The sequence below is a fragment of the Notamacropus eugenii genome, chromosome 2, assembly GCF_028372415.1.
Source record: "Notamacropus eugenii isolate mMacEug1 chromosome 2, mMacEug1.pri_v2, whole genome shotgun sequence".
Taxonomy (NCBI): Eukaryota; Metazoa; Chordata; class Mammalia; order Diprotodontia; family Macropodidae; genus Notamacropus; species Notamacropus eugenii.
In genome coordinates, this window is record NC_092873.1 from 412,276,809 (window position 1) to 412,299,364 (window position 22,556).

Here is a 22,556-nt window from a genome sequence, read left to right on the forward strand (position 1 = left end):
GGTCTTCCGTCTGGATCATGGTTAATATTTAAACCATTAAAGACTGATGGTTGTTATGCATCTAGTATTAGAAATGATTCTGGGAGGGTATAATAAAGCTCTCCTAAGCTAATATAATCCGTACTTGTTGATGACTGATAGTGATTCCACAGGTTTTTATAAGAATACTTTTTTCTCTTTAAAATAGTTGCAAAGACATGTATTTTATATGCTTTTTCCTTTTACAAATATAATTTTGCTGCAATTTTCCTTTTTCCACATGATTTCCCTTCTTAGATACATATTCTTTCAGACTAAATAATGAGCTACACATCTCACCTTTCTGTACATTTCTTGGTTCCTACTAGGCTATATTTCCAGGATTGTAGATTTCATTCCTTGTCATGATAGCCCATTTTACTGTTCACTTACCTCTGTAGCTAGCTCTGTACTGCTGCATACTGTGATGGGAAGTATATTTATTTCCTTTAGGGTATTTTGTTCTCTGAAGTAGAAGAATAACAACAGCTTCAGAGTAACTTTCCATGTAGTTGGAGATGATGGTATTTCTTTTACTCTTCTGGAGCAATCCAGTTATTACTGAATTATTTTCCTGAGGGCTGTACATTTGCTGGTGTGTAGTTCTTGTTTCATTTATTATACTTGAAATCCCCTAGCAGCTAGTACACTAAATGTTTGATTAATTGATTATATGAAAATTAATGGAGGACCATTTCACTGCAATGTGTGTAACCTTAATGACACCAAGTCAAATTTATGATGATATCAATTTAGGAAACCTTTAATTTGTAACAAAGCTTATTCTAGCTTCCAGAGAAGCAGCAATAGATGGGGGGGCAGGGAGCAAGAGGAATGTTAAATGAGTGTAAAAACATAGATATGATTTTTTCAGTAAACTCTAAATGATATCTGATTCTCTCTCTCCCTGCCTCCCCCATACCTCCTATCTCCAAGAATGAATTGCTGAGGCTCCTAGAGTTGCTAAAGGACCACAACTCCATCCCGGAAGAGCAGCTACAGATGCTGTGCATAGAAATGAAGGATTTCATTGTTGCATTGTCCAAAGTACAGCCTTCTGCTAAGAGGGAAGGCTTTGCCACTGTCCCTAATGTGACATGGGCAGATATTGGAGCCCTGGAAGATATTCGAGAAGAGCTCACAATGGCAATATTGGTAGGTGTGTCTGATGTTAAATCATGTGAAGCAGAGGCAAAGATTCACGCCACTATATTCTGTTGTGTACATAGTTGTCTTGGCTCTTTATTTTTATTTTAGGGGTCCTAGCAAATTAACACCTCTACCCCAGGGGTAGTGTGTGCTTTTGAGACTTCTCTTAGATTTTCTTTATTTTTAGTTTATGATTATATGTGTCTTTGACTTAATCAAAGACACAAGTTTCATTCTGAGACCAAATTCTTAAGTCAGTGTTTCTGAAATTGAATACGTTTAAAAATAAATTTTAAATTAACTTCAACTTTAAATTTTATATTAAATTTCTGTTTCTATTCTTACTAATTAGCTTTAATAATAATTGAAATAAAATCTATTGTTAAAATATGCTAAAAAGAATAAGAAATGGATATCAGTTTAAATTGCAGAGAGTATATCAGGCAGACTTCTGCTATTGTGATTTGTATAAAATTGACATTTTCCAGAAACCTAAGTGATTGCTGAGATCTCTACAACAGACATTTTTATAAATAGCACCTTATAGGTATATGGTACATTTGAGCCTATTTAACAGCTATGTCTTTTATCCTTTTGATGGGAACATCAGGACTGCAATTAATTAGTTCCATTTGGGGGGGGTATGTTGGAAAATGATTAATAATTAAAATTATGTTGGGATTTTTGTTTGTAGGCCCCATTGCGTTATCCAGATCAAGTTAAAACTCTTGGATTAATGACTCCAGCTGGTATCCTCCTTGCTGGGCCACCTGGTTGTGGCAAGACACTCCTGGCAAAGGTGGGTATCCAGCTGCATATTTTTGTATATTTGTACCACACAGCATGATAAATTCAAGTGTACCAATATGGTAAATAGAAACATGGTTTTCTCAGATGTAACACCTGAGTAAAAGGAATGAAATTGACCATAACTTCATAGCACTTTTACTAGGTACCGGGGTACTTATGAGTCATTGTCTTACTTTAGCTATTCCTTTGAAGAGCATGTACTTGATACTTTCAGGACTTTTTCTAGTACTACAAGTAAGGATTTGGAGAACTTAGAAGTGGTGGAGGAAAGCTGTTTGGTACTGAAACTATGTAGTAATAGATTTGTAGCTCCTATATTTCTGTGGTCATAATTGCACTCAGAACTTTTAAGCAAGTACGTCATGATGACATGGTTTTTGTTCAGTTGTTTTAGTTGTGTCCAACTCTTAATGACTACATTTGAGGTTTTCTTTTTTTTTTTTTTCCATCTATGTATTTATTTATTTATTTTATTTATTTTTAACACAGTTTATAACAGATAAAGCAATTAAAACTTTTGGTCAGGTGATACATCTTTTTTTTTTTTTAACATTTATTTTCACAAAATTTTGGGTTACAAATTTTCTCCCCTTTTATCCCCTCCCCCCCCAAACCCACGCATTCTAATTGCTCCTGTGACCAATCTGCTCTCCCCTCTATCCTTCCTCCCTGCCCTTGTCTCCGTCTTCTCTTTTGTCCTGTAGGGCCAGATAGCTTTCTTGACCCCTTAACCTGTATTTCTTATTTCCCAGTGGTAAGAACATTACATTTGATCCTAACATTTTGAGTTCCACATTTGAGGTTTTCTTAACAAAAATTCTGGAGTGTTTTGCCATTTTCTTCTCCAATTGATTGTATAGATGAGTTAACTGAGGCAAACAGGGTTAAGTGATTTGCCCAGGGTCACACAGCTAGTAAATGCTGGATTTGGGCTCATTTCTTGTCTTCAAGCTTGGTATTCTATCTCCTATGCCACCTAGTTGCCTGCTTTATTTTATATTTTCTTAATTCTGTGTATTGCTTTTTTTAAAAAAAGTTACTGATAACTTTTTCAATAGTCAACTGGTATAAATAATTTGTAATCTATAATTTTAAAAAACATCTTTTTTACCTGTAGCTTTTGATACCCTTTTTGTTGCCACATCTTTGTATTTTCAGTAACCAAAAAATGATATCCTCCTTATACACCCATCAGATTTCAGTAGTCTCATTTTGAAGCTTAGAAATAAGTCAGAAGTCATTGATTAAGCATCAGCGTGCCAGACACTATGCTAAGTACTACAAAGCAAAAGGGAGAAAAACAATCCTAGATCTCATGGAGCTTACATTCTAATGGAAAAATCCTAAAGTGACAGTAAAATAGTCTTCATGAAGCCCATGTTCTTTGCTCCATGGAAAGGAATGGAGCTACTTCTCACTTTGAATCCCTGTTAAAAAGCTTTCCAGCTTTCAGTTGATTGGTATGTTGTCTCAGAATTCTTCAGTTTTTCTTAGTAGAGAATGAATAGCCTATAAGAAACACTTGAAGGAATGTGAGATAAGGTGGGCTACCAGTATCTGATAACAGAAGTAACAGCTACCAGTCAGGGAAAAGGTAGTAGAGACAACAGAAGCAATTTTTAAAAATTATTAATGTTTCTTATTTTTTACATCATGTATCCCTCCTCTTCTCCTCCATCCCATATGACAAATAGTATTTGTTTGGGAGAGGAAACAAAAGTTAGAATATTGAGAAAGTCCAAAAACATGTGAGTCTGTAACACCTATGGAAGGGCTAAGTTGGGGGTGTCTTCTCATATCTTCATTTGAGTTCCATTTGATCTGCACAATTTTGTTACATTTACTTTTAATTTTTTGGTGTCTTGTTTATGTTGTAGTTACTTTATATATTGTTTTCTTGGCTCTGCTTACTCCACTCTCTATCATTTCATTCACTGTATTCATCACATACATCATTTCTTACAGCACAATAATATTCCATTACATTTACATACCACAGTTTGGTTAGCCATTCTCCAATTGAGGGGTGTCTACTTGGTTTCCAATTCTTAGCTATCACGAAAAGTGCTGCTATAAATATTTAGGAATATTTGGAGACTTTTTTCTTATTGTTGGCTTCCTTGAGCTATAAGAAGCCCAGTCATGGAATCTCAGGTTCAAAGGATATGGACCTTTATCTGCATAATTTCAAATTGCTTTCCAAAATGATTGTACCATTTTATAGCTTCACATGTGATGTATTATTAGTGTGCCTGTCCTTCTACAACCCCTCTGACATTGATAATTGCCTTTTTTTTTTCGTTTTTGCCAGTTTGCAAGATGTAAGGTGAAATATCAGGGTTGTTTTGATTTACATTTCTTTTACTATTAGTCATTTGGAGCATTTTTTTCATTTGGTTGTCATTAACTTTGTAGGTCTTTTTATCTTTTAACTATTTATCTATTAGAAAATAGCTATTAGTTTTATATATATATGTATGTATGTATATACCCCCCCCCACATATTTATATTTCTTGTATAAACCATTATCAGAAAAATATGATGCAAAATTTTTTTTTCCCATTCAACTACTTTCCCTTGTTATCCTCGATGTATTAATGTTGTTTGTGCAGAAAATTTTCAGTTTCAAATAATCAAGGTTATCTAGTTTATCTTTTGTAATTGCTTCTACCTATTGTTTCATTAAGAATACTTTTCTTACCCATAATTTTGTGATCTATTTTGTCTTCTACTTTTTTATGGTATGTTCTTTTCATCAAAGTCAGGTATCCATTGAAACTGTGGTGGAATGTGGTGTAAGATGTTGGTCTAAGCCTAATTTCTACTGAACTATAACTCGTTTCATCTGTTCTTTTGGTCTGTCTTTCTCTCTTTAACCAATATCAGACCAAAACTGATGCCTGCTGCTTTAAATACAGTTGGAGGTCTGAGAGTACCATCTTCTTTTCATCATTTCCCTTGACATTCCAGGTCTTTTGTTTTTTCAAGGTGAATATTGTTATTATTTTTATCAAGCACTGTAAAATTTCCTTTTGATAATTTGGTTGATCTAGCATTAAAAGCATAAGTTAATTTTGCTAATATTATCCTTTTTTGGCACCCTTGAGCGCTGAATATTCCTCCAACTTTTCAGGTTGTTCTTTAATTCTTTAAGGAATCCTTTGTAATTGAATCTATGCAAGTATGCTCTGGGATGTTAATCTTCAGGTTTTTATGCATTTTGAAGTTATCTGAAATGGAACAGAAGCCATAATTAAAGCGTTTTCAGGGTTCTACATGAGTGGAAAATAGCCCCATTATTCAGTAGCTCTTCAGGATATTGTTGTGCCACAGTTACTATCTGTAAGGATAATTATGATGGACAGGTTACTTGACTTGTGCCCCAGGCAATGGGAAAAGACTTAATCTCACAAAACAAGCTAGTCTGTGTCAATGGAGGCAGATGGTATAGTTTCCACACAGTAATAACCTCTTATTTTGATGCCTCCCCTGTCCTTCAGTGTGTATAGTTTAAGAAGGTACAGGAGTATTTTTTTAATTTTACAAATATTTCAGAAACAGGTATAAGAGGAAAGTTCAAGAATGTTAAGGATTCAGCTTAGTTGCCTACAAAATCCACTTGTATATGATATGCCACATTCCTAATTGCTAGCTAAAAGAGGTATTATTTTAATAATTTAAAAGACCTCTATTTTTATTATTGTTTGTATTCTCTTCTCCTGTGCAGAACACAACCCTTCTCTGCTTTGATAAATGCTGGCCCAGGAAAATTCATTGCCTGTCTTTAACCTTTCTAGTGATGAAACTTTCCATAAACTCCTAAGTTTATAGGCTTGCCCTCCAACAACACACAGTCAGTCATCCAACACAGGAGGTAGTGAATCCTTTCCAAACTGGTTGGACTTGTAAGAGCTTGTGCTACAGTGGCTTTAAAGACTAGCATAGTCCCATTCCACCCCAGTGAGGAATGAGAGTTAAGACTAGAAGGAAATCTTTGAATTTCACTTCTCCCAAGCCTGGTTAGTTAAAAAAGTCAAAATGCAGCAAGAAATGTGTAATCATAGATTTTTAGATATGGAAAGGACTGTGGACATTATCTAGTTCAGCCCTTCATTGTATAAATAAGGAAAGTGAGGCCAGAGAGGTTGCATAACTTGCTCATTAAGGCCACTTTCACTTTGTTGCTTTGTTTAGAAGTATTACTCTGTAAGGATGAGATAGATTTAAAGGAAATTGTCATGCCCAAGTTCTGATTTCATCTGTTTAACAAAGTTCATTTCTGTGTTTGGATTCTGGCTCCTAGCTTATTCTGTTTGAATCATCTGTTCTCAATAGCCATGTGTTATCCTTCAATTCTATCTTGTTCAACTTCTTGTTAAAAAAAAAAAAGAACAAACCTTTGTCAAAATTATGTTTGAACATACACTATCATTTATGTAGTTTTCAAGCTTTTTTTTTCTTCAAAGAAATGTAGGCATTTGAAATGCAAAACTAGTACCTTAAAAAGCAAAACTTTTAATTTATTACCCCTTGAATAAATATCAATACAATGGACTTCACTAGAATTTTCACCAAGGGCCACATCCAAAGTTGTGAAATGAAACCAGGAATGTATTTGTTGTTTTGCTCTTAGTTTGTGTTATTTGAATCTAGTTTGTATGCTCTTTAGGTTAACATTTAATACTGCCTTCCTTTCATTAGGTTCTAGCCCATTTCTTCCTGTTCACTCGATGTAATTTACTGAGATCCCTGGAGAAGGGGGAGAATGGCTGGGAGCAGTATTAAGGGCAACAAAAACCTTTGCCCACAGTAGGTAATATTCAGCTTGTTGGTTTTGCTTTCATTTTTACAGGCTGTTGCAAATGAATGTGGACTGAATTTCATTTCTGTGAAGGGCCCTGAATTGTTAAATATGGTGAGTAATATTAATGGCATTAGCCATTTATTGAGATCTCTTTAATCACTGCCTTAGGAGAAGGAATTCTGATTACAGTACAAAGTGTCTAAATGTCTCAGATGCAGAATTCTTCATCTTTTTTATTTCTTGCTACATAATTATCCATTATGTTCAGATGCCTTTTTATTTAAAAAAAAAAAAATTTCTCATTTTTCTCAAACAACTACTTTAGTGTACATTCCATCATTCATTCATTCAGTTCCAGTTGTTTGTTATCTCTGAAAGTGCTTTCATAAATATTTTGCCACATACTGGACCTTTGTTTCCATCTTTAACTTTTCTTTTGTTATTTGCCCAGTCATAGGATTTCTGGTGCCAAGATTATGGACATTTTTCATTTTGCTAACATATTCCCAGATTGATATTCTGAATAGTCTGGCTACTTGACAGCTTTGTCACTATTGCATTGAGGTTCCTGTCTTCATGTAATCATTTATATTTGGCTTGGGGTGGGGTGCTTGGGAGTGGGGAGATCTTTTTTGTTCCTGTGGGCTTCAGAAAGTCAACTATTTTTGTTCCACTTCTGGGGTGGACAAACTATTTACTCTAATTTTTCTTTAGATTTCTTGTTCATTATTTGGTCTACTATAAGTTTCAGAGTTTGTTGAAATTGATGTAAGGGATTTTGGCAGCTATCTCCCAGTTCAGGTGGCCATATTGGTAGCATTGTTTTAAAAAATCACTTAACTTGAGCTATCTCCTTTTTTTCTTAACATACATACTTAGTATGTTGGGCAGAGTGAGTCAGCTGTGCGACAAGTTTTCCAGCGTGCTAGAAATTCAGCTCCATGTGTCATCTTTTTTGATGAAATAGATGGATTGTGCCCTCAGAGAGCAAAAGTGGAGGTAAGTCTCACAAATGACAAACTCTTTTATTTGTATCTTTGTATCTCTTTTTGAAAGGGTAAGTTTGCAATGCTCTTTTATTACTTTAGAAAATGAGTTTGTGAAGTATTTTGCGAAGTTCTATTAGTTTTTCTGGGGTGCATTACACAGATCCATGATTCTTTTCCCCTCATTTTACCGTACTTGTATTTCGGCTACTCCACCACATTGATACCACCTTCTCCACATGATAACAAAGGGAAGGAAGTTAAGCTTTGAATTCTTACAACCTACAACTTACAATCTTATCTCCTTGGGAGCTCTGGAGAAAGAAGACTTTTAGGCTCCCTGATTGCAGAAGCCCAGAGGTGGATTTTTTTTTAATGCAAGCAAATAAATATCCCATAGTTCTAGTTTTCTAAATAAGACTGCAAGAGATTCACATAGAAGTGGGATTAGTAGTTCAGAGTTCTCTTTTGGGCCATCTGTGTTTGTTTTTCAAGCTGAACTGTCAGGCTGCATTTTGGCTTTAGTTTTCCCCCGTTCTAGAGAGACTCACAAAGTTTTCTGATCATTTATTCTTCACCCAGTTGAATAGAAACTGCTTCATTATCAATTCCTTTCTCTTTTAGGGCATGAAAGGGCATGACGTTCACATGATGAATCTATGATACCTTTAATGAAAAAATCATTAAGTTTTCTTAAGGATTTACTTAAAAACCAGTGGAAGGAAAATTCTAATCATGTTTTCATTTCTCTTTTCTCTTAAAAAAACAACCTGGAATTAGGCTACCTTGTTGTCAAAGACTTGGGCAAATACTTGAAAAATAATATTTTAAATAGTTATGCATTTATTTGGTGTTCAAATAGATTTTTTTTCCTGATGAGGCAAAAAAAAATTGCATTTAATGTGGCAGATTGCCTCAAATTCACTAAGTATATAGAGGCAGTGTAGTGTAAGCAGATAGATTGTTTTTTTTAGGGCATGAAAATTTGAGTCCAAATCCTGCCTCTCACCTTTACCAGCTGTGACCCTGAACATATACTTAACTTATCTGAGCATCAGGGAACTCTCCAAGACTTCATACTAAAGTGTAAACTTAGTTTGCAGTCTGAATTAGTATATGTATGGATTTCCCCATTTTCACTCTTGAGTATTATATCCCTCAGAGTCATATTGTATCATAGCTTAACCTTTTTGGTGTCATGGACCCATGGGCATTCTGCTTAAGTCCATGAAGCCCTTCTCAGAAGAATATTTTTAAATAGATAAAGTAAGATACATATTATTTGAAAAGGATATTGAATATATTAATATTTTAATATACAGATGTATTGAAATAAAGTTCTCAATTTCTTTTTAAAAATTAGTTAATGAATTTCAAGTTAAGAACTTCTGCCCCAAGTAGAGAGCAGCCAGCCATATTACATGTTTTTAAAAGGAAGTTCATTGTATGGTGAATGAAGGCATAATATAATACTTCAAATGGTCTAGTATACTGCACATTGATTATCTAAACTTCCTTACAAATAGAGAAGACGACGAGTCAGGAATAAGAATATAGAATGTAATTCCAGATTTTGTATATTAGAAAAATAATCCTTCATATTTACTGGGATAGGTTGAATGTCTATTGTATCTGTATATCTTATGATCTAACACATGGAGAATCAATACAGAGTCCCCCCAAACCAAATTGTTTTCCACAGGTTTAAAAAACCTGGCTTTTTAAATCCTGACTTTGTATTTAGCTACCTATATAACTTTGACCCAGTCCGTTGACCTGATTTGGCTTCAGTTTCCTCATTTATAAAAGAGACTGGGCTTGACTAGATCTCTGAGGTTTTTTTTCAATCCTTAAACCTAAGAAATTTTTATAGCCATTATCCAGTTGATGAATACCTGCTTCTTTTTTTCTTTCCAGTTCTCTGTTACCATGAAAAAATATTGCTACAAATATTTTTAAAATAAATTTGATTTTTGTTTTGTCTGTGAATTTTTTGGCTAAATACCCAGGGGGTGAGATTACCAAAGCAAAGAATACAATTTAGTTACTTATCTTGCATAATTGCAGATTAATATCCAGAATGGTTAGATCAGTTCATCCTTTTATCACTGGTGTAGCATATTACCCTTCCTATGTCTTCCTATTACCCTCCCATCTTTGATTGTTCTTGTTTTGGTGATGTTTGTCACTTTGCAAGGTGTGAGGTAAAATCTAAGAGTTGTTTCAGTTTGCATTTCTCTTAATTGTTAATGATTTGACTAAAAGAAAGAAACCTAGAGAAGCAAGACAACTTTGAAAGTTATATGTTAAATTTATAATAAAATTTAAAAATAAAAATGTCTATATAATAGACAAATTTGTTTTCATGTAGCCAATTAAGGTTTGCAGTTCTTTTGTAACTTCTTTATTCACTTTTTTCTTGGTAAACAATAATTGGGATATATTTATATATAACACTTTTATCAGTGATCTTTGTTGTAAAGGTCTATTTGCATTGATTTTGTGCAAAAACTTTAAAATTTTTCTATAATCCAAATTGTTTGCTTTGTCTTTCTATGATTTTTTCTCTTATTTAATAATTTCCTCTTAACAGTAATTGTGAAATTCCTTTTGTTCTTCTCAAAACCTTTTGAGATATGATTTATATATTAAATATCCATAAATATTCACATAGCCTTTTGGAACATATCATGGTATGTGTGGTTTAACATGATCAGTTTCTGCTAAGTTCATTCGTTAATGCACAAAGAATTTGTTTGAGTTTTTAAAATTATTTTTTGAAGTGTTCATTCTATTAAATCAGTCATAAGGGACATTGTTATTATTCCTCATACTAAAGAAGCTAAAGCTTAGGTTTTTAAGAATTAACAACTAAGGAGGAGCCAAGATGGCGGACAACCTTCTTGTCTAGATCAGACTAGAGGTAGGCTCTGCTGGCCTCTGAGAGAGTAGGTTGCTCGGACTCATCATCTCAGGTTTAGGTTATGCTGCTTTCACAGCAAGGGCTGGGGGCCTCTCTAAATTTTCAGGGCCTCCATGGTGGTATGATCTAGAAGGAGTTCTGGTCACTGCCCTTCTGGTCTTTGTTTTTGTCCTTACAGGTGCGGCCTCAGCTCCCTTACAACTGCAACCCCCAACTGGGTAATGGGTGACAGTGGGGCCAAAGGGTGCCTGACCTTGCACCCAGAACTAGTAGAGGGATTCCCTGGAATCTCTTTCTGATCAGGTGTCACTGCCTCAAAGGCCCCCAGCGTGTGCCACACCCCAGTGTTCACAAATCTCTCTTTATGCTCAAGCTGTCATGGGTGAGAAAAATGCCTCACTGTGACCTTTTGTTGGTTATCCTACTCTCTATATGTGCTTTATAAAGCTGTTTTGTTCTCAGCAATGCAATGATCTAAGACACACATACGCTAGCTCCAAACCCACAGCCCATAAAATATCTGTAAAAAAGAACTCCCAACAAATTCTGGAGCAGCAGAAGCCACAGAACAACGGAGCCGATGAGATTTCTGTTCCAGAGAGCCCTGAAAACCTCTTGTAAAAGGTCCTTCGAGCCCTGGACCCCGGAGCTGAGCCAAGCCCTGCCTTGGCCGAGCGGCACTGAGGGGAGCAGATCCGAGAGGAACAGATCCGAGCAGGCTTCAGGGACGGAATCTCCAGTGGCTGCACAGGTGGCAGGGGTCAGTGAGAGGGTCTCTTTGGCTGGTCGAGAGGGGAGTGGGGTCCCCCATAACTCAGGCCCCCTTGGGAGGCGCAGCAGAGGCGGGAGCAGACTGGGGCTCCGGATCCATTGTTGAAGGTCTCTGCATAAACCCCCTGAGGGAACTGAGCCCATGAGGTGGTCCTCCCGCACCTGAACTTAATCTCACACTGAATAGCAGCCCCACCCCCGCCAAAGCCCTGAAGCTGGGAAGCAGCATTTGAATCTCAGACCCCAAGCGCTGGCTGGGCGGATCTGGAGGCCAAGTAGGTGTGAAGAGGACTCTCAGAAGTCAAGTCACTGGCTGGGAAAATACCCAGAAAAGGGAAAAAAACTATAATACTATAGAAGGTTACTTTCTTGGTGAATAGGTATTTCCTCCCTTCCTTTCTGATGAGGAAGAACAATGCTTACCATCAGGGAAAGACACAGCAGTCAAGGCTTCTGTATCCCAGCCCACCCAATGGGCTCAGGCCATGGAAGAGCTCAAAAAGGAATTTGAAAATCAAGTTAGAGAGGTGGAGGAAAAACTGGGAAGAGAAATGAGACAGATGCAAGAAAAGCATGAAAAGCAGGTCCACACCCTGCTAAAGGAGACCCAAAAAGGTGCTGAAGAAAATAACACCTTTAAAAATAGGCTAACTCAAAAAAAAAAAAAAATAGGCTAACTCAACTGGCAAAAGAGGTTCAAAAAACCAATGAGGAGAAGAATGCTTTCAAAAGCAGAGTTAGCCAAATGCAAAAGGAGGTTCAAGAGCTCACTGAAGAAAATAGTTCTTTCAAAATTAGAGTGGAACAGATGGAGGCCAATGACTTTATGAGAAACCAAGAAATCACAAAACAAAACCAAAAGAATGAAAAAATGGAAGATAATGTGAAATATCTCATTGGAAAAACAACTGACCTGGAAAATAGGTCCAGGAGAGACAATTTAAAAATGATGGGACTACCTGAAAGCCATGACCAAAAAAAGAGCCTAGACATCATCTTTCATGAAATTATCAAGGAAAACTGCCCTGAGATTTTAGAACCAGAGGAGAAAATAAGTATTCAAGGAATCCACCAATCACTGCCTGAAAGAGATCCAAAAAGAGAAACTCCTAGGAACACTGTGGCCAAATTCCAGAGTTCCCAGGTCAAGGAGAAAATATTGCAAGCAGCTAGAAAGAAACAATTCAAGTACTGTGGAAATACAATCAGGATAACACAAGATCTAGCAGCTTCTACATTAAGGGATCAAAGGGCATGGAATAGGATATTCCAGAAGTCAAAGGAACTAGGACTAGAACCAAGAATCACCTACCCAGCAAAACTGAGTATAATACTTCAGGGGGAAAATTGGTCTTTCAATGAAATAGAGGACTTTCAAGCATTCTTGATGAAAAGACCAGAGCTGAAAAAAAAATTTGACTTTCAAACAAAAGAATGAAGAGAAGCATGAAAAGGTGAACAGCAAAGAGAAGTCATAAGGGACTTACTGAAGTTGAACTGTTTACATTCCTACATGGAAAGACAATATTTGTAACTCTTGAAACTTTTCAGTATCTGGGTACTGGGTGGGACTACACACACGCACACGCGCACACACATAGAGACAGAGTGAATTGAAGAGGATGGGATCATATCTTAAAAGAGTGAAATCAAGCAGTGAGAGAGAAATATATTGGGAGGAGAAAGGGGGAAATGGAATGGGGCAAATTATCTCTCATAAAGGAGGCAAGCAAGGGACTTTTTAGTGGAGGGAAAAAGAGGGGAGGTGAGAGAAAAACATGAAGTTTACTCTCATCACATTCCACTAAAGGAAGGAATAAAATGCACACTCATTTTGGTATGAAAACCTATCTTACAGTACAGGAAAGTGGGAGATAAGGGGATAAGCAGGGTGGGGGGGATGATGGAAGGGAGGGCATGGGGAGGAGGGAGCAATTTGAGGTCAATGCTCATGGGGAGGGACAGGATCAAAAGAGAGAGTGGAGGTAATGGGGGACAGGATGGGATGGAGGAAAATATAGTTAGTCTTATACAACACGACTCTTGTGGAAGTCATTTGCAAAACTACACAGATATGGCCTATATTGAATTGCTTGCCTTCCAAAGGGAAGGGGTGGGGGGAGGGAGGGAGGAGGAGAGGTTGGAACTCAAAGTTTTAGGAACAACTGTCGAGTACTGTTCTTGCTACTAGGAAACAGGAAATACAGGTAAAGGGGTATAGAAAGTTGTTTGGCCCTACAGGACAAAAGAGAAGATGGAGACAAGGGCAGAGAGGGATGATGGAAGAGAGGGCAGATTGGTGATAGGGGCAATTAGAATGCTCGGTGTTTTGGGGTGGGGGGAGGAGACAAAGGGGGAGAAAATTTGGAACCCAAAATTTTGTGAAAATGAATGTTAAAAGATAAATTAAAAAAAATAGAACAAAAGCAGTTAATTTAAATTTAACAAACATTCTGTTTTATGATGAATTTCTTTGCATTAGCTTAATAAAATAATTGGGTGTGCTTTTTGTTTCCCCTTGTGTTTCATGGAAGCCCATTTCTTTTTCAGTCAGCTGTCAGTGACCGAGTGGTGAGTCAGCTTCTTACAGAAATGGATGGTGTAGAATCACGGCAGCAAGTTTACATTCTGGCAGCCACCAATAGGCCAGGTGAGAAACTGGGATCTAAAATGAGGTAAAAGAACTTTCAAAATTTAGAATAAGTAGGAATTGCGCAATTTATGGTAAACACAGATAAGTTTGGGTAGCAGATGTTCATTTCATCTCTTCATTGATTTATTGAATGCTTACTAAATGAAAGCAGGAAAAAAAGCAACAGTTCCCATCTTCCAGGAATTTGAAAATAAGATCTTGAACTTTAATATATAGCAGGACAAGGAAATAGCTCATTCAAGATGATGATTTTTTTCTATCCACTCCTCAGGCTTATTGCAAGTTGGCACTATCATTATTATATACCTTGATCCAGTACCATGTTTCCAAAGAAGGATTCTAAGAGCAGAATGTCTTCTATTTTTTCGTCAAGAGCATAAAAGCACATAAGTCTGAAAAACTCTTCCTCCTTTGATCAGTTGTAGCAGATTGTGTCCTAGAACCATGACTGCTTTTAAGTCTATGCTTATTCATACCTGTCCTGCTTCAGCTAAGAGAGACATTCTGTGGTGTGAGAAATAGCTGTTGCCTGCTAGGCAGGTGCAGGGACTGCAGAATGTAGTGCTTTAAGAGAACTGAAATATGGCTTTTAAAAAATTACATGGACTGAATCCTTTTCAAATGGGCCATCCACTTGCCTCTGTCTACCATTGTTCTGTGTCTACGACAAGATGCAACATTTGTGGTAACTACATATTGATTTTTTTGTTGTAAATCTCAAAATTGAGCACATTAAGCCCTGTTAAATTTCATCAGTGAAATTTGTAGCGCTCTGGAGTTTGTCCTCTTCATGCATTTCAGTTTCGCCTTTTCTCCCCTCAGCAAGCATTTATTAAGCACATAATGTATGTCAGGTACTATGCTAGGTGCTGAGGATGCCAATATAGAGCCTAGAAACCATCCCTCCTCTCTGGAAACTTAAATTGTAACCTGAGCATGTTAAGTACTTGTATGAGTATACACAGAATTAGTATAGGAAAATGATTACAGAATAGTTGGAAGGAAGGGGTCAGCACTTAGGAGGGATCAGAAAAGCCCTGTGTAGAATGTGGGGCTCAAGCTGTGCCTTGAAGGAAGGGAGGGAAGTGAGAAGGGAAATGCATTCCATGCCTAGGAGCAGCTGGTGCAGAAACATAGAGCTGGGAGTGTAAAGGACAGGCAGATTGGATCACAGAAGGGGAAGTAACATGTGGTGAGACTGGAAATTAAGGTTGGAACTAGGTGACACTGGATCTTTAAAAGGTAAATGGAGGAGTTTATATTTTATGCTAAAGACAGTAAGGAGCTCCTAGAATTTTAAGAGTTTAGACGAGTGACTATATCAGATAACAAAAATCACTTTGTAGTTGTTTTGGAGGGTGGACTGTAGTGGGGAGATTCCTGAAGCATTAGGAGGCCTAATGAGTCTCAGTGAAGGTTGGGAGGGCCTGAACTAAGGCAGCGGTTGTATTTTTGTTGCAAAGGGAAGGGGTCAGACACAAGAAATGTTGTGTGACAGTAGAAACTGCAAGATTTGGCAGCCGATATGGGGCAGGGGAGAATAAGGATAATGCTGAGGTTGCAAACAAGGGACACTGAAAGAATGGTAGTGGTGCTTTATGTAGAAACAGGTAAATTTGGAAGTTAGGCTGATTTGGGGGAGGGTGAAAGATAATGCGTTGTGCTTTTTAGATGTGTGGATTTTGAGATGTCTCTGGGACTTCCAGTTTGAAATGCCCAGGAGGCAGTTGATTGGGATTGAAGCTCAAAGGAGAGATTTGAGCTGGACACTTAAAGTTGTGAGTCATCTGCATAATGATGACGATTAAATTCCCAGGAGCTGCTGTGATTAGCAATAGCAAGAATGTAGAGAAACAGAAGGGTACCTAGGACCGAGCTTTGGATGGTGAGCCAGTAAAGACCACTGAAGAGGAGAACCAGGAGAGAGTAGTGACCTAAAGAGAGAAGACGTTGTTCAGGAGGAGAGAATGGGCAGCAGTGTCAGATGCAGCCAAGAAGGCAGAAATGATGAGTACTGAGAAAAGATCATTGTGATTAAGAGATTGTTGAGGGGGTGAAGCCTAGAGAAGCGATCTCTAAGGATCTCCCAACCTGGCTCTCAAAATAGCCTTAATTTTTATTTGTTTTGCATTTTCAGCATTCCCTTGTATAAGATTTGGTGCTTTAAGTTTTCTCCTTTTTCTCCCCACTCCTCAAGATGCCACAGAATCTGACATGCAATCGTGTTAAACAAATTTCCACATTAGTTATGTTGTAAAGAAGAATCAGGACCAAAGGGAAAAACCGCAAGAAAAGAAAACAAAAAAAGAAAATAGTATGCTTCAATCTGCATTCAGATTCCATAGTTCTTTTTCTGAATGTGGATAGCATTTTCCGTCCCTAGTCTTTTGGAAATGTCTTAGATCATTGCATTGCTGAGAACAAAACAGCTTTATAAAGCACATATAGAGAGTAGGATAACCAACAAAAGGTCACAGTGAGGCATTTTTCTCGCCCATGACAGCTTGAGCATAAAGAGAGATTTGTGAACACTGGGGTGTGGCACACGCTGGGGGCCTTTGAGGCAGTGACACCTGATCAGAAAGAGATTCCAGGGAATCCCTCTACTAGTTCTGGGTGCAAGGTCAGGCACCCTTTGGCCCCACTGTCACCCATTACCCAGTTGGGGGTTGCAGTTGTAAGGGAGCTGAGGCCGCACCTGTAAGGACAAAAACAAAGACCAGAAGGGCAGTGACCAGAACTCCTTCTAGATCATACCACCATGGAGGCCCTGAAAATTTAGAGAGGCCCCCAGCCCTTGCTGTGAAAGCAGCATAACCTAAACCTGAGATGATGAGTCCGAGCAACCTACTCTCTCAGAGGCCAGCAGAGCCTACCTCTAGTCTGATCTAGACAAGAAGGTTGTCACTGGAACCCTGTACCAGAATGTTTTGGACTTAAGTTTAGCTATTTTTTTTCTATTCTCTTTTATTTAATCCTCTAACTTTTGTTGACTTCAAAGAAGAAAAACCTTTATAGAAAACACCGAATAAATTTGACACAACATGCTTTTATAATTAATTTTCTCAAAGCCCTTTTCAAATATTTAAATTAGTCCACGTATTACTTTAGTGAAGTAAAATGCATAGTAAAATCTTCATTTTTCTAAAGAAACTGAAATGTGTCTGGTTTTAGAAACTTATCATAAACCAAGTACTGGACAAAAAAAAAAATCAGACTACTTACCTTTTTCTTGTGTTCTGTCATATAAATCATACTTCTGCCTCTTGCTTTCTTCCATGATTTGGACAGATGGCCTAGGTGCCCTTTTGCCCTCTCCCTGCATTTCCCTCCCAGCCCCCAAATACCTTGAATTCTGAAGGAGGATCATAGCACATTGAATTAACAGCGGACAATAATTCATGCCAGCTGTGTACATGTGTACTTCAGAGAAGTCACGTGGCAGGCACAGCAGGTACAGCAGTGGAGTTTCACCTTTTATCCAACTTTACTCCTTTTGTAATGGAGCTCTGATCCATAACACTCCATAAAATATACCTTTATTGGCCAAGAACAAGTCAACCTTGGATATGTCCTCTCATGAGTAGTTCTTTTAGGAATTACATTACGTCTGCTAGCAGTGCCACAGTGAAGTGTTCAATCATTCACATAATTTTAATAAACATAATTTTTTGCCTTAGAAGCGGATCAAGATGAAGCGCTCAACCTTGGGGTTTTTGCTGCTGTAATTTGTCTTCATAAAACCCTTTATAAGGCACAGCTTAAAACACTCCACACCTCATGAAGTACAATCCACACTTAGTGTCAGTAGTCGTGTAAAGTGAATTCATGACTTAAGTTACAGAGGGAGGAGAATTAAAGTAAGTGATTTGTCAAGAGTCACGCAAATAGTTGTGATTGAATTGAATTACGTTTGGCCCCTATGCTCTTCAGACTAGTGGTTAAACCTTCAGGTTGCCTGATGGGGGAATTCTGAAGTTTTGGTGATCAGAAATCACAGTTCCGATCACCTGTTAATAACAGCCTCCAGACTGTTAGAAGAGGATAACTTCTTATTAAGGATATTTCCACTAAATGGGACATAACTGTAAAGCACTGAGTTTCTTATATACCTTAAAGGAAAAAAAAGGGCAAATTGTATGTGATGGAAATTCAATTTTACGTGCCATGCACTTTGTTCTTTAATGCGAAAACGCTTGTGTTTGCTGGTTCTCATCAAGTTTAGAATATTAAAAAAAGAAAAAAAACCAGGCATGAAGGTAGGAAAGTTCACGTGGGATTATGTGTAGGAGTTTGTTTCAGATTACTCCAACTGCTACAAAGTCACCATTAAAATTCTGTAGTATACAGAAAAAATTTCTGTTATCAGATGATATTAGGAGACAGTTGAGTGGATGTCCCCTAATAACTTGGTTGCAGTACATGAGGCCCTGTCTTGTTTTTTACATTTATATGCCCTGCTGATCCCTTGCTCTACCAGAGTGGTTATGGTCTATGTATCTGGTGGTTTTTTGTGTGTGACCCTGTTGTTAAATACCTAGGGCATGTTTTTACCAATGGAATACAGGTTGACTGTGGTGGAAAACAGTGAGTCAGTAGGAACTGTGTTATGGAGAATATTCCAAGCCATTCCCTTTTCTGCGGGCACATGGGGAGACAAAAGCCAAACAAAGCTTTAATAAATGGGGGGAGGGAGAGAAACTTAGCCAATATTTTAACCAATAGCCAATCAATAGTTAATATCCTTTCTAGTGAACTGTCCTATTTAGAGCATAACTCCAGAAGAAACGTTAAAAAGCTATAAATAGTCTTGAATCCAAATCAAACTTATCATTGCTACAAAACAACTATTGTGTTTTTTTTTACTCCCAATGTATCTGTCAGTGGTATCATCAATCACTCATTCCTCCATGTTTGAAACATTGATATTATCTTTCGCTTTTCATTTCATTTACCAGCTCTTGTGGATCATATGTTGTCCATATCTTTACCATCCATCTCTTCTGTGTTCCCACTTGAATAAATCATATAAAGCTCACTTCTCCCTTTTAAACAATCCTACTTTCTTGTCCTAAAAATGCTTACTTGATAATATGCTTTTTACTCTTATCCAACTTAGCTTATTCCTTGTATATGCTTTGTTTTACTGTTTCCATACCTCTGTGTATGATAGTCCCCATACCTCGAATGCCATCCTTCACACAATTCCCACCCTCATCACTACTAGCTTTTAAAATATTTATCCATCCTTTAAAACTCAGTTCAAATGCCACCCCTTATAGGAAGCCTGCTGTGATTTTCCCCTGCTCCTCCTGTGCCATCAGTGATATTCTCCTCCCTCAAACCTCATGTAAGTCTATACTTGTGCTTCTCTGAGACGTTGCAGTGGATACTACCTGTTATGAATTGATTTGAAGTCAGTGACCCTGTGTTAGAATTTAATAGTCATCTTCATCTGACTAAGTGACTGTTTTGGGCCTTAATTTCCTCACATGTAAAATTAAAGGATTAGATTAGATGACCTCTTAGGTCCCTTTGAACATTAAAGTTATGATCCTGTGGCATACTTGGCATACTTTCATGTTTTTAAAATGCTTTTAATATTGCTTGTGTATTTGTCTAACCCCCATTAGACAATAAGCTCCCTGGGGGCAGAGACTTTGTTCAAATTTTGTATCCCTTTACACTGTGGGTATTCAGTAATAAATAAATCTGATAAATAATGCGCTGATGTTCAGTGTTACTCAGTGAAGCAAAGCATTACACTCACCTCCTAAACTCTTCATCCTGTCTTTCCTCTATTTGTCTCTTCCTTTCTCTCCTTTCAAATGGCAAATAATAGCTTTAAATGTTAAAGCAGTTTTTTAAACAAGGTTCTGTTAATGCCTTTTATTTTTTACACAAGACACATTTCCCGCTATCTCCTGTTAAAGCTTTTTCATATACTTAATTTCATCTGATTTTTGTAACTCTAAGGTCGGCATAACAAATACAGGACATGGTTTGCCCCCACTTTACAGATTGACTTAGAAAACCATATATGTTTATGTTTCTTTTTTTTAATTAACTGTTACTATTCAGTTATTTCAGTTGTGTCTGATTCTTCATGACTTCATTTGGGGTTTTCTCAGCAAAGACACTAGAGTAGTTTGCAATTTCTTTCTCTAGTACATTGTTCATTCTCTAGTTCATTGAAATTGAGGCGAACAGGGTTAAGTGACTTGCGCCTAGGGTTACACATGTAGGAAATGTCTTGAGGCCCCAGTCTTCCTGATTCCTGACCTACCATTCTATCCCCTGCACCACTTAGCTGCCCATTTTTGTACATACGGGTCCTTTTTCTCTGTCTTTGATCTTTTTGGATTGTAGACCTAGCAGCTGAATTAGTAGGCAAATAATACTCACATTTAATGGCTTTTTGACATACTTACAAATTGCTTTCCATAATAGTTGGACCAGTTCACAGTTCCATCGACAGTACATTATTAATTTATATGTTTTCCTACTACCATTTCAACATTTGTCGTTTTCCTTTTTTATCAATATAACCAATTTAATGGGTGTGCAGTGGTACCTCAAGAGTTGTTTTAATTTGCTTTTCTCTAGTTATTAGTGATTTAGAACATTTTTTCATATTGCTGTTGATAGCTTAGATTGCTTCCTTGAAAAAATGACTATATCTTTCAACTAGTTGTCATATGGAGAATGGCTCTTATTTTAAATTAAACTCAGTTCCCATGTAGCTTTAAAATGAGACCTTAATTAGAGAAACTTGCTAAAAAGATATATTTTTCCCCAGTTTCCTGCTTCTCTTCTAATTTTAGCTGAGCTGGTTTGGATTGTCTAAAAACTTTAATTTTGTGTAATCAGAATTACCCATTTTACCTCATGTAAAGCTATCTAGCTTATTTTGGTCATGAACTCTTCCCCTATCCATAGATCTGTCTAATAGGTAATTCTTTTTTCCTTTGTTACTCTATATGTCTAAATTATGTACTTATTTTGAACTGGAGTGTTTCTTGCTTAGAAACCAGTATCTCAATTGTAAACTTCTAATCTGCCACCCATTTCTGTCCCTCAAGGCTAACAAATTCCCACATGGACAGGAAATCAGCTCTTTTTGCAAATTTTATTTCCATACTGTGATTTTTAAAGCATAAGAAATTAGTAGCCAAAGCCACTTGTAGTGAATAAAAAACTTCATGTTTGTCAGATATTTCTATGAAACCTAAAATCCAAGAATGAGACTAAATAGTATTCCATAAGAACTTAAGAATCACTGTGCTGGGTTAGTCCAGGAGGTTGCTGCTGACATTAACTGCACTGATATGGTTGCCTTCCACAATATCTTCCTCATAGAACTGGGGCTGAAACAATTATGAGGCACCATTAACCACCATTAAACTCAGTTGAAATTATTAAAAATGAGAAAACCTCTTGTTGGATGGATTGCCCTTCTCTTGGTTCCTTACACACTTCAGTTCATCCTTTTAGCAGTTATACAACAGATATCCAAAGAAAAGTTCTAAAAATATTCTGAGCCATAGCTACACCACTGAAATAAATAGTCTTCTAACCTAATAAAGAGTATTTTATAAAACTGCTATGTGAGAATTGGCTATGGCTAAGAATATGGTTCTTCTACCTTTCATGGAAACTGTTTTTAGTAGTATTTGCATTTTCTTACTAGATTCTATTGACCGGGCCATCCTGCGTCCTGGCCGGCTGGATAAAACCCTTTTTGTGGGCTTGCCATCCCCTGCAGATCGTTTCGCCATCTTGAAAACTATCACAAAGGTGAGTAAAGGGAATCATGTTTTCCATTTGTAAAAGGATTCTGTTTCAGGTAGAGCATCATAATTTAGGCAGTAAGGTGTATAGTAAAAAAAAAAAAAATAGTTGAAAACAACATCCAAGCTTTTTTCTTTTTATAACTTTGCCTAGCTTGGAGCTTGAAGTATTTTTCAGAATTGACAAAGTTTAAATTTCCATTTTTCCCAGGCTCAAAATCATCTAATTAAAATTAGGACAAATTACCTAGCTTATTGTTTAGATTTCAATGCTTAATTAATAACATTACCTGTTTAAACATACAAAAAGAACTTTATTAGATAGTGTTTATCTTGAGAAGTCTCAGTGTAATATTAGGCATATTATCTTACTGTATCTGAGCTTAACAGAAATTAGTGGCAGTTTTGTTTACTAAAGGGTTAGCAGAATTAGACTCCTTGTAAATGTCTGGAGTTTTAAACCACTGAATTGAATTTTATGCGCGGTTGTCAAATGCTGTCTTTCAATATCAGGGCTAAAAACTTGGTTTTCTGACATTTTTCAGTATAGTAACATTCTTTTTTTCAATTGATGCCTTTCACATCCCAAAGTCAGTGATGAAATGAATGGACTTCTATGTACCAAAACATTTATAATAGCAAGGAACTGAA

The 22,556-nt window shown here is 37.0% G+C and overlaps 1 protein-coding gene across 1 annotated transcript in view; it reads left to right on the plus strand.

Moving 5' to 3' along the window:
- The window catches only part of NVL (nuclear VCP like), an 88,559-nt gene that overhangs the window by 51,578 nt on the left and 14,425 nt on the right, over positions 1-22,556 (plus strand). Inside the window, exons 14-19 of the mRNA XM_072647728.1 lie at positions 955-1,173; positions 1,862-1,966; positions 6,831-6,893; positions 7,662-7,781; positions 14,013-14,112; positions 21,806-21,912. Coding sequence (XP_072503829.1) covers positions 955-1,173; positions 1,862-1,966; positions 6,831-6,893; positions 7,662-7,781; positions 14,013-14,112; positions 21,806-21,912 — 714 coding nt within the window. The remainder of the gene's footprint in view (positions 1-954; positions 1,174-1,861; positions 1,967-6,830; positions 6,894-7,661; positions 7,782-14,012; positions 14,113-21,805; positions 21,913-22,556) is intronic.